At 48.2% G+C, this 26,655-nt stretch overlaps 1 protein-coding gene across 3 annotated transcripts in view; it reads right to left on the bottom strand.

Moving 5' to 3' along the window:
* The window catches only part of LOC133116410 (plakophilin-4-like), an 83,779-nt gene that overhangs the window by 29,528 nt on the left and 27,596 nt on the right, over window positions 1-26,655 (bottom strand). For 2 of the 3 annotated variants that reach the window (XM_061225902.1, XM_061225905.1), the window contains 5 exons: window positions 13,439-13,551; window positions 7,225-7,259; window positions 3,801-3,917; window positions 3,114-3,301; window positions 1,906-2,389 (listed from right to left, as the gene is read on the bottom strand). In XM_061225902.1, coding sequence (XP_061081886.1) covers window positions 1,906-2,389; window positions 3,114-3,301; window positions 3,801-3,917; window positions 7,225-7,259; window positions 13,439-13,551 — 937 coding nt within the window. The remainder of the gene's footprint in view (window positions 1-1,905; window positions 2,390-3,113; window positions 3,302-3,800; window positions 3,918-7,224; window positions 7,260-13,438; window positions 13,552-26,655) is intronic. The other variant, XM_061225903.1, reaches the window with a different exon arrangement.

Raw genomic sequence — 26,655 nt, 5'->3', positions numbered from 1 at the left:
CACGCTGACCCACTGCTCTCCATGCGCTGATGAATCGCATACGTTACGTAGCCATAGCCATACGTTACGAGCCACATCTTCACCGTACCCCAGTGCAGGAAGCCCAACAGCTTTAAGTGGAGAATGTACACTATACTGTGTCACGACCCACACCAGCCCTCCCCCTGCTCCACCACCCCCGCCAACCGCTGCAGTGGAAAGACGACAGAAAGCAGGCTCATCTCTCTGTTCCAGCAACACCGGCGAAACAGGAAATTGAAGACAGAGGGAGAAAGCCGGCACTTCCGTAAATAGGAATTCCACATCTGGGAGGCGGTTATAAATAATCCGTAGAAAGGGAATGAGCGTTACTTCTCGTGTCGCCTCGTATCTACCAGATCCCAGACGCCGGGCCAGAGCGTACAGGCCACATAGAGGAGCAGGGGAGGTCTGCTCGGCATCACATAGTATTTGTTTTGATTCAAATACTTTTCGGCATTTGACTAAGCTTCCCTGGTGTACTGGAACAAATGAACTGATTCCAAAAGTATAAAGCCCCACGCTAAGGGCAATCAAAAAACTCAATCAAAAGGGCAATCCACTAACGCCTGCCCATCTGCTCCTCCTTGCAAGCTGAAGTGCACCAGGCAAGATCAGTAGAGCACAGATAAGTATTTGAATCCAAAACAAATACTATACTGCTCACTTTTGGAATGTATGCCATTTTAAAAGTAATAACCCACAGTAGCATTCATTAAAAGGCTAATAGCATGAGGCACTGAAGGGCTTTAACATTTGAGAGTCATAAAATATAAAATAGCAAATAAACATGTGCCATAGACCAAAGTGAATATCTGACTATGGTTTCAAAGCAGCAGAAACCAATGTATCATTAGCGTTATTATGAAACCTAGACATCTGAAATTTCCCTGACCTACAAAATTCAGGAAGAAGATCCTTTTATTAATGCGAACAGACAGCGTATTCACTTGTGGCAGGAGCTGAAAATAACAGACCATGTTTATGCGTAAGAAATGCCACAGTTCCCAGAATTCCCGCTGGGAAGCAAGCAGGCTGTACAGTGGCTAGAGGTTTAGTACTTCAGTCTTCATTACAGGCCCTGAGTCAGCCCACAGATCTGTGGATCAAGGGCATCTCAATCTGTGGATATTTTTAACCTACCTCAATTAATTAATTAATTAATTAACCTTTATTTATACTGGGTACGTTGACTGAGCATGCATGCTCTTTTGCAGCAATGACCTGTGAATGCCCCCCCCCCAAGTAGCCTAATCTGCATGTCTTTGTATGAATAAATATGCTTCTCCTAAATAACTGTTTTATTCTTAACATTTGCATATTTCTTGCCATATTATTGTACTTCAGTATTTCTCACTTTTCTATTTACTTGTCTCTATTTCTTTTTTCAGTAAAGGTTTGAGCAGCCTTGTGTGTTGGGAATATGCTATATAAATAAGGTTTGTTATAATTATATTATCTGGGCTCCGGGCTCTGGGCTCCAAACCCACACAGTCTGCCACAGTGAGTGCTCTGGTGGAGAGAGGGATTAAATCTGAGCCCTGGGCACAGGCGTCTGGTCCTCCATGTGGTCTGGGGGCAGGCTGTCCGTGCGCAGCTGCCGGCGAAGATGTCACCGTGAAGGACAAGATTTTATCGGACAGGCCATCCTGGTGATGAGCTCATTTGTTAGCCCAACTAAAGATAAATCATTAGGATAGAATGGTAGCAAAATAAAACATGGAAAAGCTGGTTAGGTAGCTAGTTTCCTCATCTTTTAATTCTTCCATCGTGGAGAACAATCAGATCAGACAACATTACCTGAAATGTCCTGTATTGGGTGTGGCCTGTGACAGTGGGTGTGGCCTGTGAGACAGGCTGTGCTCTGTGGGGGCGGGGCTCACTGACCTGCCAGGCTGTCTGGGCGGGGCGGGATCATCCTCTCGTAGACGTCATAGGGCATCGGGCCGTAGGGGTCGGCCTCGTGCCGCAGGGGCCGGGGCAGGGAGGCGCCGTAGTGCTGGGGGACGGCCGTCATGCCAGTGCGCGTGGGTGAGGGTCCCAGGGGCCCCAGGGGCCCTTCGGCCGGCGTCAGGGGCGACCCCGCCCGGCCGGAGCGGGAGCTGGAGGAGCCCACCCGGCACAGCCCCTGGGGGGTGGAGTAGGGAGACCCCGTGTGTGGAGAGGGAGGCATGGTGGAGTTGGGGAAGACGCTGGAGAGAGGCTTGGGCTCCGTGACGACGGGTGAGCCGTACGCGCTGCCCAGTGAGGTGCGGAGGGAGCCACGCGAGGGAGAGGCGCTCGAGCCGTATGCCGGGGACTGAGTGCGCGACTGAGCCGAGTTCGCCCGCCTCATGGCCCGGCCCGAGGCCCCGACGCCACTCGAGGGAGCCTGCGGGGACAGCACGACATGTCAAACACCCGCTACCCCGCTAACAACACATGCTAACCTGCTAACAACACCTGCTAATAACACATGCTAACCTGCTAACAACACCTGCTAACCTGCTAATAACACACGCTAACCTGCTAACAACACCTGCTAATAACACATTCTAACCTGCTAACAACACCTGCTAATAACACATGCTAACCTGCTAACAACACCTGCTAACAACACCTGCTAACAACACCTGCTAACCTGCTAATAACACACGCTAACCCGCTAACAACACCTGCTAACCTGCTAATAACACATGCTAACCCGCTAATAGCACACGATCCCATTAACACCCGCTAACCGATTAAAAACACCCACTAACCTGCTAACAACACATGTTAACGCCACATGCTAACTAGCTAACAACACTCACTAACCGACTAACAACACCCGCTAACCTGCTAACAACACACTACAAAGACATGCTATCCCGCTAACAGTCAAATTCATGACCAGAATTCATACTAAAACTTTTCTTTCATTTCTACTTAATTTAATGGAATTAACCTGATAACAGCCACATACTAATACAGGTATAGACATACACATATAGGACAAGAAATAATATAAAACTGCCCAGTAATTGAGAATACGAAGGCAGCCTTTATGAAGAGATTGAACCACAGCCCATAGCCTCCCTGTCTCCACATGTACATACACGGGTGTGGGGCAGTACCTGCACAGAGGCCTGGCCCTCGGCCCGGGCGTTCCTCCCCAGGACGGCTCCGTTCCCGGGGTAGGAGTGCTGCAGCCTCAGATCAGCCTTGCCCAGGTTCTGGCTGCAGTAGTAGCCGCCTGCGTCCTGGTAGCCGCTGTCCGAGTACGAGTTCATCTGCGTGGAGCTGCGCGAGTTCCCCGTGGACCCTGCGGAACCGAGAGAGAGCTAAATCTGCATGGCGCTACGCGGTTCGGCGGGCCGCCCTCCATCCGAAGTTTAAAATGGGTTTTGTGTCTGGAAGGCGGGTTTTAAACGAGCACAGTTGTCGGCTGGGAGAACAGGAACGGCCCACTGCGGAGAAGTGGAGTGTGAGTGTGTGCGTGTGTGTGTGTGTGCGTGTGTGTGTGTGTGAGTGTACGTGCATGTGTGTGTGTGCGTGTGTGTGCGTGTGTGTACGTGCATGTGTGTGTGTGTGCGTGTGTGTGCGTGTGTGTGAGTGTATGTGTGTGCGTATGTGCGTGTGTGTGCGCGTGTGTGTGAGAGTGTATGTACGTGTGTGTGTGTGTGTGTGTGTGTGTGTGAGAGTGTGTGTGTGCGTGTGTGCGTGTGTGCGCGCGCGTGTGTGCGTGTATGTGCGTGTGTGTGAGAGAGTGTGTGTGTGTGTGTGTGAGTGTGTGTGTGTGAGAGAGAGGCAGTGTAACGGACCCTCACTTTCATGGAGAGAGGTCTGCTCTGGGGAGTACAGTGCCGCCTGCTCCTGGTAGGGCGGGGACTGTGAGCTGTCCGTCACCCGCGACTTGGTTTCGCCCGCAGTCGAGGCATCTGAGGGACACGGGACACAAACAACTCAAATGAGCCACCAGACTGCACTCAGCATGAGGACACCACATCCTGTTAGCGCCGGCAGGCTAACAAATGTAGCCATCACCAAAATGAGTCATTCATTTAGCATTCATAATAAAATCAATACATTTTCACATTTTCTCGCAAGATATTTCATCAAGTCATTATTACTTTCTTAAATCACCAGCCTTTTATATTAAGTCTGACACCGCCGATTCTTCACAGACCATTAACGGTGCTCTCAGTTCTTATGCAAAATCCAAACTACAGAAACACTCTCAAAGTAAGAATGCACCCAGCCTGAGCACATACACATCATACCGTGTCACACAGCGCAGACCGTCAGAGACTCAAGGTTACGGAAACATTTTGTTCTCAGCTGTTGTTTTTGCCGTGGACTTACTCAGGAACGCTTGCGAGATTTTTCTGGAAACTGTCCAGGCTCGTCTGGCCTGGTCGGCTCTCACAGTGTGGGCCTGAACTGGCTTTCACACAGCGCGAGCCTGAGAGAAATGCTAAATGGACTGCATTTATATGGCCCTTTTATCCAACGCATTACAATTAATGGCTCTCATTCACCCATTCACACACACGCTCACACTCTGACGGCAATAGTTTGCCATGCAAGGCACCGACCAGCTCGTCGGGAGTCTGGACGGTTAGGAGTCTTGCTCAGGGACACTTCGACACACCCAGGGCAGGGGAATCGAACCGGCAACCCTCCGACTGCCAGACGACCGCCTTTACCTTGTGAGCAAATATCTCCTGCAGATGCACAGAGAGCTCTCCTCAGTGAGAATGCCCGTGTTCGGCCCCAGATGGGCGTGCGGGCCGGTGACTCACACTGCTGCCAAAAGCCTGTCTCCTCCAGCTGCACGGACCCTCCCTGGCCCTCGCAAACTACGGCAGCCAAATTACTGCTACTGACAGGAAGTCAGCGAAAGATATCGCCGGCCATAGACGCTTTACTCTTTAAAAAGCCCAGCTGACAACGACCGAGCCATCAAAACTCGCTTTTCAAAAGCTGCGCTAAAGAGGAGAATCCCACCTGGTGGAATCAGCGGTTATGATGTCGGGGGTAAACCGGTGACATATCAGCCTAAAGAGCGTAAACCTCCTCTAGCAGTTGTGTTAGTGTACGTATGCAAAATTATAACCATTTCCCAACATCCCCTGTCACCATGGCGACTGCAAACATCCCTGACGCAGGAGCCTGTTAAATGGCATGAGATGCCTTGTTTTTGTCATCAGCCAATGGAGCTAAATTAACGACTTGATTAGTTGCAATCACGATGGACCAGAGCGGTTTCTCTCCCTGCTCTCGATCCAAATGGGTCCATTTAAACCGCAACTACACCGCCAGCACTGGGGTTTAAAGGGCCATTTACAAGTCTCAGGCTAAATAATTAAATAAAAATGGAAGCTAGAAGCTTGTAGTTACCACTCCGGCTGCCCATAAATAAGGACTGCACACACTGGCGCTGGTGTCTACAGAACAGCTGCATGCTTATTCCAGCCAGATCCTTCTTCAAAGTTTATGCTCTTGCGCTCCGGAATGCTATCCCGACCGAACATCCAGAGGGAAGGGTTTCTGCTGCAAACAATAACAGCAGTATGATGACAGTATGGGGCAAACAGGACTGCGTGATGATTTTAAACAGGCCCAGCTGCGGCTCCTGAGAGCCGGGGTCTGTGGAGGAGCTCTCTGGGCCCTGCTGCTGCAGGTTATAGTACAGCCAGACTGGGCCCTGAGACCGGGCCCTGAGACCGGGCCCTGAGACCGGGCCCTGAGACCGGGCCCTGAGACCGGGCCCTGAGACCGGGCCCTGAGACCATGACGTTAGACCATGACGTTAGACCATGACGTTAGACCATGACGTTAGACCATGACGTTAGACCATGACGTTAGACCATGACGTTAGACCATGACGTTAGACCATGACGTTAGACCATGACGTTAGACCGTGCCCTGAGACTGTGCCCTGAGACCATGACGTTAGACCATGACGTTAGACTGTGCCCTGAGACCGGGATGTTAGACTGTGCCCATAAACTGTGGCTTCGAGCAGCTCAGGTCATGTCCACTCATTTTATCATTTAGATTTAGTTTCTTTCCTGCGTGGAAACAGTATTCACTGCCAAAGTGGGAATAATATACCGAGTGCGAGTAATGGCTTTACAGCGTATACGGAAGGCTCATTCTTAAGCATCTCGCTCTTAAAGGCCCGTGAAAAGCCCGTATTACCGCAGCAATCATTAAATCTTTCCCTGCAATTACTGATGGACTCAAATCATCCAAATCTCTGACCTTCTCGCTATTACGCTTTTCTTCAAAAGTGTGAAATCTCCTTACTTCTTTTATTGACCAATTTATTTAAATTGCTGTGATAAAAAAGTAGGAATGTTTTAGAATACAGCACATAACCGTTCACAGCGTTTATTTTGGCAGTCGTAATGGAGTCGCAAGAACCTGACCTAAGAGTTATGACTCAAGGTTAAATGCACTTGGTGTGTGGAAAGATGTGCTTCACCAACTCTGTAACAAAAACCAGGACTCCAACAAGGTCTCTAGTGTGTCATTCACCCTTGACCTTTCACACGTCTAGACCCACACCGACAAACCACCCTTTCCCCTCAGGGGATTAAATTGATATTTAAATAATACTTAAAAAGACATCAAAAATAAATATGATAAACTGCCTGAGTTTAACTTCAAATTTATATATTTTTAAGCATGGCACAAACCAGCAACTAGCATTAAAAAAACATGACACGTAACAGGGAGACTAGAAAACAAAACAGGAAAACAAAAGGCATTTTGGTTTGTATTCCACAGGCCTGAAATGGAAAACCTGAACCGGTTGCAGTACCCAGAACATGGCTTAGTTACAGAGGGCTATGCCTGCATGGTCAAGCTACAGCACCATGACATGTTGCAGCAACAACAACAAAAACATCCGTGCTGCGGTTGCATTCATGCTGGTACTAATCCAATTAGGATGCCTGCTACATCTTATATTGGCCAGCCAAAGCAGTGCATTGCAAAAAAGGAGCTTTAGACTTTTAATGAGACTTCTATCAAGTAGAAAATATTACAGTACTGATAAATGAAAGTTTTCATACTGCTAAATCCTGAAATGAGTCAAACGGTCTTTTTAACTTATTTAGTTAAAAAGAAATCATAGAAATGCCATTTTAAGTCTAAATTCAAGCCTAAAATACTTGTGGAGATTGACTTGTTTTGCAGTTTTTGCAGTGTGCAGATTTAAACAGATGGCCACAGTACCTGCAGATCTCCAGTTGTAGGACTTCTCAGAGGAGCTGGGTAAACACAAGGAAGGAGAGGGCAGGATGTCAGTCAGGAAATGAAAACGCACCTTGAGCACAATAGGCGCAAAGAGATTTTATCTCATATTCTCCCGTCAATGCGTGAAAAGAACATTATCACAACTCATGTAATAGGCCTATGTGGGCCTACGTTTCCATGCGGTACAACAAATGATACAATCTCCCCCTGTCTCGTGCACTCTAGTGAACAGGAACACTGGTTTCTTTTCACCGAGTGAGGAACTGTTGAAATAGTCTTGAGAACAGATGACAGCTGGGCTGGGCATTTCTGAAATTCATGAGTAGAGATATGCGGAAATGGTAGAGTGGTTAGGCTGAGGGCAAAAAGACTGCTTTACCTGCAATGGCACAACTCGCTACGTGCAGTTATGTATTGGTTTGTTCCATAAAACTTGAAATCCCTTATGACGTAACCCAAGTTTTGCGCGACGTTTACTGGCAGATACATGTCAGGAGGATGAGCCCAGGGGCCAGGGAGAGCTGGCAGCACGCGGTGTGGGAGAAAAACGCAAGCGCGATCGATCCCGCGTGAGCATGCCAAATCGCCGGCGGTGAAGCCGCAGAAGCAGAAAAGATGGGTTTGAGCATCTCGCAGACGTGATAAGGCTTGCATATTAAAAGCGCATTATCTCGGGTGCGCATTATCTTGAGTGCGCATCGTGGCTTGCTTGATTAAACTGCTGCTAGGTGCAAGGTAGGCTTATGCTAACGGCTGAAGAGGGATGGATGGTGCGGTTATCGGCCTATCATCTTGGCCTGGCCGGAACCTTTCCGGGCACATGGACCATTTACGAATGCAGGCGTGATAAAAGTTTATAACCAAGACAAGCTGGTTTTTAAAGGTTTATAGGCTTTCTTTCAGTTTATTGATATACACAGAACCTTTCATCTCATGATCTGCAAGCACTTGATAGTCTAGTGGACTCGTAGAAACTCCACCACCACCAGAGTATAGCACCCAACTGGTTGCTGCATGGCGGCCATTTAGAATTTCTCCGAATTTCAGCTACTGTCTGTTGTTTAAAAAAAAAAAGAAAGAAACTCAAGATTGTCTTTTCCAGTTTGTCTGTAGCTGAATTGTGAGGTAGCAGTTGGTTTGCGACATGTCGTGAGCAGAAGGCACACTCCTGTCAGAGAGACAGACGCCAGACAGTGCAGGAGGAGACCGCCATTCTGCAAACTGCTGAGCCGTGACAGAGAATGGGGCTTTAACCATGAGCCCATTTAAACTGGATTCAGCGCGCGCTGAGAGGCCTTCTATGAGATTTTCCCTTCCACATGACAAAATCCTCCATCAGAGCAAATTCTGGGTGGCCCAGGACTGCTGTCCGTCGAATCTCCCGCTGTTTAATTGCCTCAATAATCCCTCACTGGTGAGTGCCACTGTGACACAAAATGGCCGCCAGGCAGCAACAAGGTGGGTGCTATACTGTTGGTGGACTTTCTCTGAGTCCACTAGACTATCAAGTGCTTGCAGATCATGAGATGAAAGACTCTGTATAAATCAGTCAACTGAAAGAAAGCCTACAAACCTTTAAAAGCCAGTGTGTTTTGGCTATAAGTTTTCATCACATCAGCGTTCAGAAATGGTTGAGTACGGTTGTAACATTTTTTGCATTGCCACATAAAAACTATAAACGACAGATTTTTGGACATGTGCTTCTTCCATGTCTACATACCAATTTTGAGTCAAAAACGTATGTAAATAATTGATACAGTATATTCCACATTCAGTGTGTAAAAACAAAGACTACACTTTGTTTGTGTAAGTGACAGCTGAAACTGTTGCAATGGAACAGTTGTAACAGTCATTCAAAGCTATAGATAGCAGGCCAATCAAAATAGCCTCCACAACAAATTTCCAAGGGTATCACTAAGGGCTACATAGGAAACGCTAATGAAAAACAGGCAAGTAATTACACGGATATTTATGACAATACATGGATTATTTAGTGAAATCCAAAAGTTTATTAAAATGCTGCCTTCAGCAGAGTGTCTGAACTGAAGAGAAGGACAGTTCGGTCATCCGTCTTTTGAAGGCAGAACCCTTAGCTGGAGAATGGCGGCCTCTCAGTGCTGTTATTCTCTGGCTGTACCGTTCCCACCCGATCAGGAAGCTAAATGAGCTTTCAGAAGTGATTGGAATGCCAATGTGGGAAAAGCAATTAAAGAATGACGCTTCGCTGATCCCTTCCCAAAGCATCCTGGGCAATTCTCCTTTGATTCGGGATGAGGTTTCTCTGTAGTGGGAAGCGGATCTTATAGGACCGGAGAAGCTTCTGCCACTATGTTCTGAGACGTATCCAGCGCACAGATAAAAACCCTCCACTGAAAATGCAAATTGCTTTTCCATTATGTGCAGTTAGCCTGAGTCAATAGCTCTGGGGTTGGAGTAAAATTCTCTGCACACGTTTGCTTGTCACGCGGTACCAGTACAGGCTGCTCACTCAGGAACATTACTGACGGTTCCTGAGCAATGACGACAGAATAAAACCTGAATAATTTAGATCATTTCTGTCATGGCACACATCTGCACTATTTTTATCAACTCAAATCATTAGAGAAAGGTAAGAGAAGACCGCTGAGCGATTTGACAGTCTGCCAGTCGTGTCTCAGCATCTTCCTCAGCTCATTTCTCAGGCATATGTGCTAAGTTGCCTGGCCGGTGGTCTGTTTACATGTCCAGCATATTTATTTGCAGAGGCAGTTTTGAATGAATCATTCAAAGAGTTCACACAAGCGAGTAAACCCTCAAACAGAACCAAGAGCCTGCCGGCTCTCAGTAGCAACTCCCTCCTGACTCGGAGGTGAAGCAAGATTCTCGCATTACAAAAACTCATTCAAATATTTCATTTGCTCCTTCCTTCGGCACCAAATTCATTTTCAAACCAATTTTATTTGTATAGCGCTTTTCACGGAAGATGTGAAAGATGCTTTACAGAGTAACAGAAGGGAGTAAAAAATGGGAAATACCAGTCCTGAACCCCCATGTAGTACACAAGGTTAAGAAAAACTCCTGAGTGGGGAGGAAAACCCTCAAACACTAGCAAGAAAAACCATGCGATGGGAAGACATCTCTGCAGAAATAGGGGGGCCATAGCGGGTTGAGTTGGTAACAGTTGAGGTATTAAACCAGCAGGAAAAGTAGATGGTCCACATGAAGGGGTATAAAGTATGCAGTTCAGAGGGCCGAGGGATGCATCGGTAGCTCCATTTTGAATATGACTGGCTACAGGAGGGGAACAAGGAGCCCCAGCTAACCTCCAGCTTTGAGGAACCCCATCTCACCTCCAGCTTTGAGGAGCTCCACCTCACCTCCAGTTTCTGCCATCGAGACAAACTCCAGATGGAAGGGAGCTGTAAGCGCAGGTATAATGGGCCTCTGCCCAGCACTTACGCCTGTGCCACCGCTGTTGCTGGGAGGACGATGGGACATTAGTGAGACTGATGGGCCATTGGACCTCATCAGGCCATTCTTAAGCGTGGGCTAAACTCCCCCCTCCATTCAGCCACAGACGCTGTGCAGGTGCTAAAACTGCTATGCTAAAGAGGCGGTGTGAGGGTGCCGCATCGATCCCCCGCCGGGAGCCACTTTCACGCCTCGAGGGTCCTTATCGCGGCCACCGGAAAGTCTACCCAATTACCTGTGGTCAATACGGCGAATGCGGGCAGCGCTGCTCGATAGCTGTGTGTCCTAGCGTCCTAGCGGAGTGCTTTAGTCAGCTGTATGAACAATGATGGAGCAACTCGCACCTTTCCGCCAATTCGTCCACACCTCAGACCTGTTACAGCCTGAACAGTGCGGAAGCAACACAGCGCATTGGCCTAGATTTAGTTTTCTGATTTTGCGGTTGTGAAAATTTCCGAATGGCTAAGCTTTCGTTCGACCGGCCTTCGCGACTGGTTCTCGAGCCGTTCTGACCGCTCCGCATGTGTGAGGTAATCTACGCGTGTGTGAGGTAATGTCTGCTGGCGGTCTACGTAGCAGTATCACTAATATGGTGTACACGTGCTGTAATGCGATTAGGTAGTGGCTCTGTGGAGTCTGTAATCTAAACCGCTCCACAGTAGGGAGACTTAATGAGAGGCTGGAGAGAGGGCAGAGAGGGTGACACCGTCTAATCTGTACGTAACACAGAACTCTCCACACCTTCCTCTCCTCGCTGTACGTTTTTCCGTCGCGGGAGTTCATGTTGCGTCTACAAGACTGAGCGGTGTCGCACAATTTTTCTTTTTTTCTTTTTCTTTTTTAAAATCAACTAAACCGCAGAAAATCCGTTTTTGTGGGAAAATTGTTCGTTGAAAGCTGTTGAAGCGCTGGGCTATGCGATTTCCGCGGCTATTCCACAGGTCCACAATCGCATTAACAGGAAATGCCGATGTGGCCCGTGTCAAAGCGAAGCCGGTTCTTTCAAAATACTCGGTACTTCTTACAATGACACGGCGCACACACTCTCACCGTGATGCCCGAGTTGCATGAAACCAGTCGCGGTTTTCAGGACAAACGCGACATTATTTCTAATGACATTGATTACAGCTGCAATATGCTTAGCAAACAGAAGAGAACAGTCTGAATGGAAGCAAAATGCGTCACCATAAGCAAAATGGCTGAGGCTGTCCCAGCTCATTACCCTCAGCTGCTGAACTGCTGTTATCCACGTGCGCTGATTGCTACCTTCTCACTGCGCTAACGTTGGCTTCAAAATCCAACCTGCGCTTCACACAGACACCAGCCCTTAAATACTTGGGCACAAAACGGTTTGGTGCATATTGCATAAGTATACCAACAAGCGAGGTCTCTCAGTGACAGAAATCAGAGCAGTCTCCCGTGTGGAGCCATGGAGGACTGGGACTGTAACCACACAGAAGTTCTGCTTCCTCAAGAGCAACGCAGCGAGACTGACTGGCCACTTCAGACGGAAGAGAGAGGAGCCTGCTGATATGGGACTGCAGCCAAACAATCCAAAGCAACATGTCTTAATATGAATTAATGGGGCTTCGGCTGAACAGATTAGCAGGACGAGGAGTCAATGATGTGTGAAAACAAGCAGGGGTCTGAGAGAGAGAGACAGAGAGAAAGAGAGAAAGAGAGGGAGAGACAGAAAGAGAGAGAAGGAGATGAGAGAGGGTGAAAGAGACGAGAAAGAGACTATAATAGAGTCTGAAGAAGCCTTCACTAACACCTTCGAATCTAATCCAACCATTTTGAGAGACACATATTCCAGCCAACATTGATTCCGCGTGATATTAAGTTTTGTTTCTGTCAGTCATAATTTGTTCTGAAGGGGACTAGTGTTGGCTGCTTGTAAATCAAGATTGCTACCTGACATTTGAACCCACAGCCTTCTGACTACTGCCCCACACTGTTCATTGAAGCAGTAACCCCAGCACATGTAATCTGGGTATATTCACTCATGTTTAGCGCATGCATGCACATTTTACACACATGTTCTTTGTAACAGTGTATCCACATGCCAGTTTACATACCAGAGGACTGACTCAAACTCATGCACACATGCTACTTAGCTAAACTAGCCATTAGAGTGCACAGAGAAACGCTGCCTTGCACTTACTCAGTATAGACGTGTGTGCTGTACAGAATTAGCCACTGTAACAACAACCTAGGGCTGCTGTGTGGTTCAGTGTGGTCCTGTGTGTTCCTATGTGGTTCAGTGTGTTACTGTGAGGTCCTGTGTGTTTCTGTGTGGTTCAGTGTGGTTCAGTGTGGTCCTGTGTGGTCCTGTGTGGTCCTGTGTGTTACTGTGTGGTTCAATGTGTTTCAGTGTGTTACTGTGTGGTTCAGTGTGGTTCAGTGTGTTACTGTGTATTACTGTGTGGTTCAGTGTGGTTCAGTGTGTTACTGTGTATTACTGTGTGGTTCAGTGTGGTTCAGTGTGTTACTGTGTGTTACTGTGTGGTTCAGTGTGGTTCAGTGTGTTACTGTGTGGTTCAGTGTGTTACAGTGTGGTTCAGTGTGGTTCAGTGTGTTCCAGTGTGTTCCAGTGTGGTTCAGTGTGGTTCAGTGTGTTCCAGTGTGTTCCAGTGTGTTCCAGTGTGGTTCAGTGTGGTTCAGTGTGTTACTGTGTGTTACTGTGTGTTACTGTGTGGTTCAGTGTGGTTCAGTGTGCAGCAGTAGAGGAGCGGATTTGTACCTGGCGCTGCCGGCTCCAGGCGATTCGCCCCCCAGTCGACATCGTTCCAGCTGACTGGCCACAATCTGCCGCTCCACCTCCAACTCCCTGGTCAGCCGCTCAAACTGGAGCTCCTATGGCAAGAGCACAGGAACAAAAAGCCTCAGAACCTCTTTCTCCCATGGAAGGACAGCAGTATAATCTCACTTTCCCCTCTCTGAGGAGCAGGAGAAGTACAGGGAAGAGCGAGACAGACTCCGGAGAGCACAGTCCCACAATGCTACAATCGGTGCATGCGGTAAAATCAATGGCAAAACAAACTGCTTCCTCAACGCACCACGAGAGCACCTATACCTTTTCCCCATAGATTTTGCAGTTCGGCCAGCAAAAACCCACACGGATACGTACACAGACACGGACACATGTCCCTGCGTACGCGCATACCAACACGGCAGAGCAACACGCGAAGCAGGCGCTGAAGACCGGGTCCTGTAGCGGAGCTCCAGATGCGATGTCCTGCACTGTGGCAGTGCTGCTGTGTGTGTGAGCCGTTTTAACAGCGCGATACGGAACAGTGTGAGCTCAGCTCAGCTTCGCCCGCATCAGCACTTCTCTCAGCTCCTCTGCCTCTCCCGCCGAGGGCCCGGAGGGCCGGCGGGTCTGCGACAGGCGGGGGAAGCTGAGCGCGCTCTTTACCTCTCCGCCACGGGGGGACCCCAGTCCTCTCAAAGGCTAATATGAGCCTGCTTACCTGGACAACTTCACAGGGAACTTCACTAATCTGAAACAAGAAATGGGGGAGCACACAGAGCTCAGAGAAGCACACGCTGCTTAATGGACAGGGGAGACTGACGTTTCGACGTCTTCCTCAGAGTAAAAAAAAGCCTTCCTGCGCTGTGCTGAAGTGCTGCCGCTGAATTATTTACCGCTGTGCTCTGGAAGAGCCGTACACACTCCTGCTTCCCCGCCGACGGCGGCCAGCTCCGCTCCTACCACACACCCTCCCCCCGGATCCTCCTGAACAGAGGAAGCTCCACTCAGCCACAACCTCACACAGCCCTGTTACTGTACGCTTCACTCTCCTGTAAGAACTACACACCCCAGAGACCACTTCCCTCTCCTGGAAGAACTACACACCCCAGAGTACACTTCTCTCTTCTGGAAGAACTACACACCCCAGAGTACACTTCTCTCTTCTGGAAGAACTACACACCCCAGAGTACACTTATCTCTTCTGCAAGAACTGCAAACCCCAGTTACTGTACACTTCTCTCTTCTGGAAGAACGGCACACCTTCTAAATCAAATCAATCAAAAAAAGTAATTGCATTCTCTGCCTTACCAAAATGAAATCAACAATAACGTTTGAGTGAAATTGCATAGCACTTCACTTTAACATACTCAACTGATTCTCAAATGGCACAAAAGACAAACTGTCAAGAGATAAAATGCACGCAGAGTGAACATCCATTCACATTTAGTTAAGAACTACCTTTCTTAAAGACAATAGTTTTTTTCCTGTCAAAGTAAATGCACCCTTCTTCAATTTGAAAGGATGCAACTGAACCAACTGAACCAATGAAATCCGGAATTTCTATCACCTTGTGTAATTTCCACAGCTGAGCTAACGGTTTATTTCAAAAGTAGGAATAATGCACATAGACCAGCATAGTTTCTACCAAGTTACACTTTCAGAGTAGAAGCTTTTCAATGCAGGAGCAACCTTTGGATTAATCATGTGCACAGGTCAGCTGCAACTTTCACTTATTTTCTGATTATACTGGTTGCAGTGAAAGATTGGCTGAGAATATGCAAGAATCCCATGCCCTGTCAACAGAGCAGAAAAAACCCAAACAAACAGTGGCCTTTCTGAGGAGCAATGCACCATGGGAGCCCTTGTCATCAACTGGTGGATTCACAGCAAACCAGGATGCCACACTTTGGGCAAGTTCTCACTCGAGAGGTACAAATGTGACTAACACAGGTGGAAGACATGCGGTCATATAACACCTGCAGGCTGAAACGCTACACTTCTGACTGGAGCAAGTGTGCAAAGCCACCCTTACAGATGGGGGGGTGCGACTCTCTGGGACTGGGATAAGTAAAAGCTGGCCTCTGCCCCCTCCTCTCCTCTCTAATCTGCCCAGGTGAAAGTGGCCTTGCCATCTGCTCCAATACAGAAAAGGGACCTGACAATTCCTAGACGCCCAAAAACACGCAATTAAAAAGCTGTTTGTATACACCGGTGTATCGGTTTTCATGAGCGCACGCAATGTGACTTTTACGAGCAAAACCGCATCTCCTAAGACCCTTAATGCAGAGAGCGTCTCTCTGTCTTTAATCTTTAAAGCGCCCTCATAAGCCTGTAATCAGATTGGCTTGCCGCTTGACTGCAGATGGAAAAGCAGAGACCTAAACGCCGGCAGTAAGAGCCGGCCGGTCCCAGGGCAGGACCGGACCGAACCGCAGCCCCAGGAACCAGGACGGGACGCCGAGTCTGTGACCACGCCGTTCAGGCGGTCGTGGAGATCTCCGAGGAGGTGGTCTATACCAGCCCTGCTGCTGCCATCGTCCCAGTAGCTCCACTGTGGGTGCCAGTAACCATGACGAGTGAACCTAGTTACCGCCGGCCTTTACGCGACTGTTTGAAACTGAGCGCAGTAACAGTGCACGGTAGCGTAGTTGCTAGCACTGTTGCCTTGCAAAAAGGAGGTCCTGGCCCTTGAGCAAGGCACTTGCCTGAGAACTGGAGTTGGTCCCCGGGCACTACACTGTGACTGCCCATTGCTCCCAAGTGTCTAGGATAGGTCGAATGCAGAGGGATCAACAAAGTATATCTCACCTTACATCAGACAGACATTTCTTGGTTTTATGGAGAGGGTTTTGATAAGCACAGAATACGGGTAGAGTCTCCTTCAATGAGCTGCTGTTCTCAAACACGTAGGCCTCCGATCTTCAGTAACTACAGTGGGGATGGCAGAGAGGATGGATTATACCTGTCCTCATAGCTGATGGTCCCATATCGATATCTGATTTCGGGCACTTTTAATGCACACAAAGTCCTGGGAAGAATGGAGAATTTATTAAGGGTAATGATCCGTCCCCTTCAGGAAAAAAAAGGCCGAGAGGAACAATTTGCATCAATTCAACGATTCTTCTTTTGTGCAAGCGTGCACTTCGCTTGTTCTGTGGCGTCCCAGAATCCCTCGGGGGGGGGGGAGAGAAAGGCGAGCGAGGCGCAGTACCAACAGCCCGCTCTGGTTTGGGCAGGCTCATTGTTCGGGGGCACAATGTGTCTCAGTGAGGGAGACGTCCTGCCGTCTCCCTGACACTCGCTGCTGAATCAGATCCTGCCCCGTGTGAGGAGCAGAGTAAACACATGACAGGCCACGCACACATCCTTTCACCCGCCTAATCCGCCAATAACCGCGCCTCTCAAAGGCCCCACGCCCGAGGGCCGCAGTGTCCCTGCCCCATCTGGGGCGGTTGTTGGTCCCTGCCCCCTCTCGGGCAGTCAGTACATTAATAGTTACATTACAGTTTGCTATTTAGCTGAAGCTTTTATCCAAAGCCACTTACAGTTGAATAGACTAAGCAGGAGCCAATCCCCCATGGAGCAATGTGGCGTTTGGGGCCTTGCTCAAGTGCACAGATCTTATTGCGGTTACACTGGGGCTTGAACCACTAACCTTCCAGGTCCCTGTCAAGCACCTTAGCCACTAGGTTACAAGCTGCCTTTCAGTCATTGGTTGGTACTGCCGCCACCCCCCTTCTCCCCCCCGCCTGTCTTTGGCAGTTATTGGCGCTCCAGTTACCATGGCTACCACGGTACCCATCCTCTGGCAGGTCAGTAGTGGGTGGGCTTAGTGCCCTCAGGGTCACACCTCCCCCTCCGACTGACGGACAGCTGTGGGCCCTGCCAGTTTGACTATTACAGGCAGCTGTTGGGACGGCTGTGGGGGGAGCACCAAATGAGATTGACAGCGCCAAATCTTCTCTGAAAGCACCGTGAACCCATGGATTAATTCTGCTCAAAGATGACGCAACAGTCGACCATCAGCTTTGCCACAAGATTATGCCCTTCTAGGAAACCGGTAAGCATGTTAGCATGTCTGAGCAAGGCAATCAAACACACATATAGTACTGTATGGTGCCTACACACACCCTGTATGAGGCACAAACACACACACGCACATATAACTATGAAAGCATGTGGGGATTAGCGCTAGGCGCTGCTGCAGATCGGATGTTGTCCCGCTGCACCAAACGTCTCCATCATGTCAAGAGGGGAGAAAAAAAACCCAATTAGCATCAACGTCAGGAGACCCGAAGAGCCACAGCCTCAGAGCGTAGATGAAGCTGAGGCTTCAGCCATGAGCAGACAGAGCGGTGCTGCATGTTTAACATCAGCTCTGCTTCAGAACAGCACCCCTCCACCCCTCTCTGCACACACAGGGGTGATGTTTCTGCCAGCTTCAGCCCTGCTTCAGAAGAGAACCCCTCTCTCTCTACCCACAATGGTAATATCCCTGCCAGCTTCAGCCCTGCTTCAGAACAGCACCCCTCCACCCCTCTCTGCGCACACAGGGGTGATGTTTCTGCCAGCTTCAGCCCTGCTTCAGAAGAGAACCCCTCTCTCTCTACCCACAATGGTAATATCCCTGCCAGTTCAGCCCTGCTTCAGAACAGCACCCCTCCACCCCTCTCTGCCCACACAGCGGTGATGTCCCTGCCAGCTTCAGCCCTGCTTCAGAACAGCACCCCTCCACCCCTCTCTGCACACACAGCAGTGATGTCCCTGACAGTTCAGCTCTGCTTCAGAACAGCACCCCTCTACCCTTCTCTGCACACACAGCGGTGATGTCCCTGCCAGCTTCAGCGCCCACATGACAGCTCTCCGGCAGCTTCACAGGAATAGTGGTGTCATGTGGAGGAATTAAACGCGGCCTCATGGGAAATATAAAAATCACATGAGTATAAGACGGACCGCTTTATCCAAACAGTTGCAGCTCACGCTCTATCAACTCCACAACAGAACCGCAGCCTGCTGTCGAGCGCTTGATATTCTACAGGGGACTTTACGGATTATCTTTATCTTCTGCTTCTCTAAAAGTCAATATTCTTTGCGCCGCAAATTTAAGAAACGGCACAGAAGGTGACCACATATTCCAGATACTACGAGGAAGAGCTGAGATTTTAAATATGCAAAGGTTTCATTTTAAATTTTTACTTCATGACATGTAACAGGGTTAAAGGAAGCCCTCACATGTACTAACTCATGGTAATCTTGGTTTGAAGTAAAGGGCTAAATCTAATATGCAAGGGGAATGTTTGTGTGTGTGTGTGTGTGTGTGGCATGAGCACAACTCAAGCCCTAGATTAACACATTTCAGATGACGGTGCCCAATCAGTGTGACTCTTTAACCCATATATTCAGTGCTGAAAAACCTGAAGAATCATGAACTGCAACACAGGATAGAATTTAAGGTGTGGCTGTGATCTCTATTACAATAGAGATTTAACGTAACAATTGGATATAATTATGGAAATCGGGTATATGTCCCAATGGATGTTGGACGATGACGCCACGTCCAGTGGAAGTGAATAAAGTCCTCTGATGCATTTATACGGACTACAGGCTGTGGATGTAATATGGGACATGTGTGTACAGTTGTTATACAGTTCATACAGCAGTGGTAATGAAATGCTGGTTGGAGAGCTGTCAAACCCAGAGATTCAGATGAAAAGCATATGTGCCGCAGTGTCAGAATAATACCATCCCAGTATGAAGAGTTCTTCAAGATGTCCCGTTCTGCATGTTGAGCGAGCGAATGCCACACAAACTCAGTCGTCTTCCGTGCAGGAATCAGGTAAACATCTGGCACAGAAAGCTTCCATTGTGCAGTCCCCGGGTAATGACTCGCTTTGTGCACCGGTATTGTGCAGGTTTTTTTATTTATTTATTAATGAAACGTTAAAAAGGAGAAAGCCGAAATCCAATTGACGAAAATGACTTCCGCAGACAGACAGGCTGGCACGGATGAGGATTAGGGGAAAGGAGAGCGGATTTTCTGAAAAGGTTTTTGTGAGAATTGGAAATGCGGCTTGTGCATGTTGTGTACTGATAACTAGTTTGACCCTTGCAGTCATCCTCATCCCATTCCCATAGTGCACTGGGGTAAGCACACACCAGTTATGAGCAGCATGCCGTTGCTTTGCAAAAAATTCCATATTTTGTAGAATAAAATTCAGTATTGTCATGGCAACAGGGGCACCTCGTCAGGGTCGGCACTGGGAACGGTGATGTCACATCACATTTCATCTCCTCAGTCCAGCAGGGTGCTTCAGGGGGAGGGGAGGTTGGGAACGGTCGAGTGCAGGGGTCGGAGGTCCCGTCTGCCGGGAGGGGAGCGGACAGAGCAGTCAGCACTCTCCTCCGTCTCTCCCCTGTCTCTCCCCTCGGTCAGAGACGTGCCGACGTGCCCGGACCGGCCTGCGACACGCCCGCGCGCGCGTCCCCAAAAACACACTTCCACGGCGGAGGAGGGGAAACCGCGCTTCACTGCATTCTGCATCACCGTGCCATCCCTTCAGCAGGAATGCTGGCTGCCGGGCTCCGGGTGAATGTCACAGAATACATTTGTCGGAAAAGCCAGTTCTCTGAAGGGATAACTTCTCTCCCTCAGGAATACAAGAGCATAAACTAGCTAACCACTTTACGGAATGTCCCCATATATACAGAGGACCATATATACAGAGGAGTATGTAAGAATGTGAGAATTTTTGTCGCTTTGGCTCTATACCCCTTTACACTGGATTTGAAATGAAATGATGAATAGGAGGTTAAAATGAAGCTTTAATTTCAGGGCATCTACATCCATACCATCTGTACAGTGTAGGTAATGAGGTATACAGCTTCCAGCCTTTTTCATACATAGCCCGACCTCCCCCCCAAACCCAGAGACTGTAAAACTGCCTCATCTGCGTTTCCGTCACCTTCCTGTCAGCTTTGACCAGTCTGGCCCTTCTCTTCTGACCTTTCCCATTAACAACCTGTTTCTGCCCGCAGGACTGCTGCTGACTGGATGTTTTTGGTTTTTCACACCATTCTCGGCAAACTCTGGAGGCTTTTGTGGGAAAATCCCAGAAGATCAGCCGTTTCTGAGATAGCCAAACCACCCTGACTGGCACCAACAATCGTTCCAAGGTCTCAGACTAAGATCACATGTCTGAAAAACAGTCGAACATGTCTCCATGCATTAACTGCTGCCACATGATTGGCTGATTAGATATTTGCATTAACAAGTTGGTATACAGGTCTATCCAATGAAAAGCTCACTGAGTGTACACAAACTGCAAAAACAATCTCATTAAACCAGGAAGTTAAATGATGAGAAATATGCATGCAGAGATACAGGAGGGTGTTTGTTTCATCTTAACTCATAATATTAGAGGAAACTGGCTCTGGGATGGAGCCTCAGACTGTGGTTAAGGACGCGGCTGCCTGCCGATTCGCTGATGCGAGCTGACGTTCCCTGGACACTGTAAGAGGCAGAGAGCCAAGCCCGCTCTATATAAGATAACGCTTCTAATCTTAGAAAATCATCATGTCAAAGCCCATTTCATCAGGCAGCGCGGGAAAAAAAACCAACCGCAACTGCAGCGGATAAGATATCTGAGCTGCTTCTCCTTCCCTCCTCACAAACAGAAACGCGGGGTTTCCTACAACCGCTTGTCTTTTTATTATTCTAAATTCTCTATGTCGCCCCCCAACCACAAACCGGAGGATAAGAGAGAGTGTGTTCTCTCTCCCTTTCTCTCCGCCCAGATCTGTCCCAAATCCTGCTGCTTTATCGTTATTAATATGCCCTTTCCAACATAATCTGCAGCGTGCAGCAAATGTACAGTCATTTGGGGCTTGAACGTGCCTTCAGGAAAGTGTAGCTGCAGACCTCAATTATCTTCTTCAAAAGCAATCAGGCTTATGTGCATTGGTGTGTGTGTGCGTGCGTATGTGTATTGGTGCTCGCGTATGCACCTAATTTCACAATAGATAGTTACTGACGGTCTCAAAATGGATAATAATCGGCTCTAGATACAAAGAATAAACTTCCTCTATCAATCATGTTTCTCAAAATTGCATTGCACGCTACTGTGTTAATGCAGAGAAGAGCAGGCATTGATTTTTACCATATAATGTAACGGTATTTAACAGCTCTACATAGGCATTTCAGAAGCCTACCAAACAACAATTATTCCAATTTGACTGTGCACCACAACCACAGCAGATCTCAGACCGCACCATATATTTATGCCAGGGTGAAGAACAACCCCTAGGCCGGTTAAAAATATCACAGCAAAGGAACGGACAGAGTATTACTTCAAGCAAATGCTTTCAAATCAGTCAAAGAAAATGGCGTAATACCAAAGGTGAACAGAGGTAACAGTGAGCGGTTTTCCACGGTTGAACAAAATCAACACCAAAGCACTCAAAGCCAAAGACGAAACAGAACAAATTACTCCCGCAATGTGAAAAGAACGATCGATGAAATTGATTGCAAAACTACCCAGATGCTCAATTACTAAGGAGGAGGATCGATGAGGGTTTCAGTATGAAACGGGAGGGACATGGTGTCTGAACACGGCGGTACCGCAGGGGCCCCGTCGCCTCTTTGCGCATCCCCGTCCCGGCACCGCGTCTTCGGGAGGAGATAGGCCGACGGCTCGGCGAATGACAGCCGCGTCCCTCCGCTCGCCGCCCGCCCGCCCTCCCCGCTGTGCGACAGGAACCGCCGTGGTGTAGCCGCATCACCGGGGCGGAGTATCACAGAACGGCATGACTGAGTTTGTCCGATAAGTTCACTGAGCAAAACCCGGTACGGCTGCCTTTACATCATTCCGATGTTCCGGTTTTGCAAGGATTCCGGGTTTTACTCGGTGAATTTAGCCAGCTGACTCCGTAATCCCGCTTTGTGTTACACCCCCCCCAGGGAACTACCATGGCCGTGGGCTAAGATTACGAGAGAGAGAGCAGGTGAGTGGTTTTGAGGGTGGCGTTTAAAAGGTCACCCTTTGCTCAGCCAGGGCTCAGCACTTTTGTAGCGTCACGTTCAGTGGCTTCGCGGGTGCGTCACCACGGCGACTGGCTCCTGAGGGTAGTGGGCCGTCTGGCTCCTCTCGCACATGGTCCTCTGGGTAACGATTCCTAGCCCCGGCTTTGATTTTCTATTACCACCACCCATGCTTACGGCACGAGCCTCTCTTCAGCAGAAGGGGAAGAGAAAGGAGAACACTGTGGAGTAGAGACTGTGCAGAAACCACCATACAACTGTAATCACAACTTCCCCCAAACCCCCCCCCAAGACTGGAGACTGCTGCCAAGTCAACCTTTCCCCTTCGGACTTGAAGTTGCTGTGAATAAAATGTAAGGAATTTAGCAAATCTTCCAATTGTAAATAAATGAAGAAATAAATAAAAATGCTGACCCTCCATGAAAATGGTTTTAGGAAGTCTCGCGCAGAATGCAGCACAAACAGAAGTGAAGTGGAGTGGCCCGCAAGTTCAGGAGGCGTGGATATTTTGACAGTTTTTTTTTTTGTTTCCTGTAACTCTACGCTGAGCTAGGTCAGATCTGGAGCGCTGATCCACAGCACAGGCAGGCTGTAAAAGGAGAGGTCCCGGTGAGGGGTGTGAGGTCTGGGGAGGCCTCCAGCGTGCCGGGCTCCGCCAGAGCTGTCCTCCTGCATGCGGATTCCGCCAGACAGACGGACAAAAAGCACATCACAGGTCTGCAGGGCTGCTTCAACAACAGGGGCGCTGCGTCTTCCCCACCAGCTGGTGCCGTTCAGGTGGGCTGAGCACCTCCGGAAAGCGCTACCGCGAAGCGACGATACGCACGACAGAACCCCGAGAGGCATTCGATGTTTGCAACAAAGAGCCTCTGCAGTGGCTGTTGTTGTTTAGAACAATCCACATACAATCTTACAGTTTCACACATCCTGCTGCAAACACAAGTATTTCTGAAGCGCCTATGCCCAGCTTGTTAGCAAGCATGCTACATAGGATGAAGGATAAGCAATGGCCTAATCTTATTACGTCATGGCTGAGCCGGGGAGTTTCACTCATGTACTGCGCAGACAAGCGCGTTGCTATGGCTTAAGGCCAAGTCTCCATGCATTAGCTACCCTTTGAAAAGAGGGTGGGGGAAGAGGGGCTTTCCCAGCTATGGCAGGAGTTACAAATAAGAGGAGAATTCCACTGAAACCTGAGACAGGGGTCTGCTCCGGGAAACCGGTTAGCTACGCTAAACAATCTGAGCAGGCAGAGGAGCAGTTGTGCAAACGTCCTTTCTGTCTCTGATTTGAGCAGGCTCAGCACACGGCCCTGAATTACGCCCCAGCCTGAGCACATGCCAAGAATCTTCTGACACATTAAGACGCTGAATATTTATGTGGGAGGAGTCGTGGGCTCCCCCTGAACACGGGAGGTTTAAAACATCCAGCCATTCCCGTAGAACCAGTGCTATCTCTCAGGCTTTACTCTTCTTAAGCCACAGTAATGACATGAACAGGGTGGTGCAACAATGTAAGCCACAAAAACATGGGTCAGACAGTCATAAGAGTCAAAACATTTAACCGAAAATGCATAACCACTTTCAGACTTAGAAAGACTGGTGTTAATGAGGGGTCTGTCAGTTGGAGGGCTAAATCAAGGCTTTTACTGTGAGGCTCAGCCAACAGTTTGTCTTTAGAACACATCCCCCGGCCATTTTGAATGAGCCCCCATAGGGATAGCCAAGCAGAAACACAGCCCTGCTATCTCACCTGGTCTATACTGCAAGCCCCAAGCCCTGTCAAACTACCTCCAATTCCAGAACCATCTCACCAGGTCTATGCAGCCAGAAGCCCCATAAAACTACTGCCATTTCCATGAGTCCAATATCTCACCTGGTCGACATCCGCAGCCCCAAGCCCTAAGCCCTGTCAAACCACCTCCATTCCAGAAGCATCTCACCTGGTCCACACCTAAAGCCAGGATCCTTGTCAAACTATTGCCATTTCCAAGAGTCATCTCACCAGGTCTATGCAGCCAGAAGCCCTGTCAAACTACCTCCAATTCCAGAACCATCTCACCAGGTCTATGCAGCCAGAAGCCCCATAAAACTACTCCCATTTCCATGAGTCCAATATCTCACCTGGTCGACATCCGCAGCCCCAAGCCCTAAGCCCTGTCAAACCACCTCCATTCCAGAAGCATCTCACCTGGTCCACACCTAAAGCCAGGATCCTTGTCAAACTATTGCCATTTCCAAGAGTCATCTCACCAGGTCTATGCAGCCAGAAGCCCTGTCAAACTACTAACATTTCCAGGAGTCCCAATATCTCACCTGGCCTACACCTATATCCTGCCCCTCTCACAGTCCCCCAGCGCCTCCAGGAATATTCACCTGGCCTCCACCCACAGCCAGCATCTCCCAGGGAAGACTATAAATAGCCGTGAGCTCCATACGGCAGCCTGTGAACGGGGCAGGAAGCGGAGAGCGTAAGAAGAGCTCTGTAGCACACATCCCCCCAGTCACCTCCAGAGGAAACACGAGAGGAACTTCATCAGCGAGGAACTCATTAGGGAGCCTGCCGGCGAGGTGTGAGAAACCGTCACATATCCGTGCGTGTCCTGCCAGCCATATTGTCATCTCCACAGGGAAGCAGAGCTTCGCGCGATCGAGTTAAATTAGTCTGCTCCTCTGAGGAAGGGACGGAGGGAGGGGATTGAAATCGAGAAGTTGGGAAGAGGTGACCATATTTGAAGGGGTTGGCGACTTTATGAGTACAAAAATAATAATAATAATAAATGAAAAACTATCTCTGAGCCAGCAGAGGTTTAATAATTTACATCCATCACATAAGTCATAATATTTTGCCTTTTTTCCCCTGCATTTTCTCACCCACTGTCATAACATTTTGAGCTGGCTTTTGGTTGTCCATGTTATTCACGCCCTGTTTTACTGTGAAAATGCAGAGACTCAAATGGCCAGCATGTGAAAAACGCAAATAAATGTACAATCACTGTCCTTAAGGAATCATCTAAATTCACCTCACATGTCCTTCCGAGATAGCACACATTTTCCTCCAATTGAGCCTATAATCAGGCTGGACAACATTACTTGTGTAGTTTAAAAGATATGACTAATTGACCTAGCAGTAATTATTGCAAATAATAACCATGTGAATCACAGTGGCCCAAATACCATCCATATGCCACCATGTTTGCGTATACCTTGTTCTAAATGGAGATTTTCAAAATGGTGTCATTTTTCCATTCCTCAAAAACCATTAATTTAAGATTGATATCAGAAACACTTTTCAGACGCTCCCTTACCCGGCAATGTTCTCTTCCTTTCCCGTTTAGGGATCATGGGTAAATGACAGCTGGTTCTGGAAAATTTGTTCTGGCAATTAGCCGGCTCAATGTCTAGTAACATTTCCAGAAATGTTCCACTTCCGTGAGTGTGAACACAGCTGATGCATTAATGGATGAAGCATTCAGAACAACAACTTCACAAAGACCTTCTAGGCTATAGCCTACCGTTTCTTACTAGCCCTCGGAAACAAAATATGATATGACTTCATTTTAATGTTAAAATATGAAAGGAAGTTAACGGTAATGGCTCACGTTGTCTGCTGTTATCTAGCATTTCAAGCAAGTAAGCTAGAGTTTGAAGAAAATCAGACAATAACTAGCCAACTGGCACCAATGTGTGTGATCGCAATAGAACATGGAATGCTGTGTTTTTGGAATGCAGGACATTTGCAAATCTGCATTTTACAATAACAAAACAAAAATCGTTACGTCGTTCATAATTCGTAACATTTATAACAGAAACAGGATTAGTGGGATGAAATAAGGTACAAATAATGTTTATTCACGTTGACATCTCGTTTGACTCTCCATTGAAATGAAGTGCTTTCCCCTTTGAATCTCGCAATGCTACCAACAGCTGTGTAAATATTATGATCAATACGCAACACAAATGTTAGACACTGAATGGCGATTGGCTCAAAGAAACAGGAGTAAGTGTTTTGTTATGGTGTAAGTCTGGGTCATCACCTGTTGTAATCTTATTAATATGGGCTTTTACAGAAAGCAGTGTATTTTTCCCCTGCTTTTGGCTCATTTTTCTTTGTAGGAAATGCAAAAACCACTGGTGAATGCTATCAATCTGGTAATAATGGATTATCC

Source organism: Conger conger, chromosome 17 (genome assembly GCF_963514075.1).
Source record: "Conger conger chromosome 17, fConCon1.1, whole genome shotgun sequence".
NCBI classification, from domain to species: Eukaryota; Metazoa; Chordata; class Actinopteri; order Anguilliformes; family Congridae; genus Conger; species Conger conger.
Note: the sequence above shows the minus strand (reverse complement) of the source record. Positions and strands in the feature narration are given on the sequence as shown.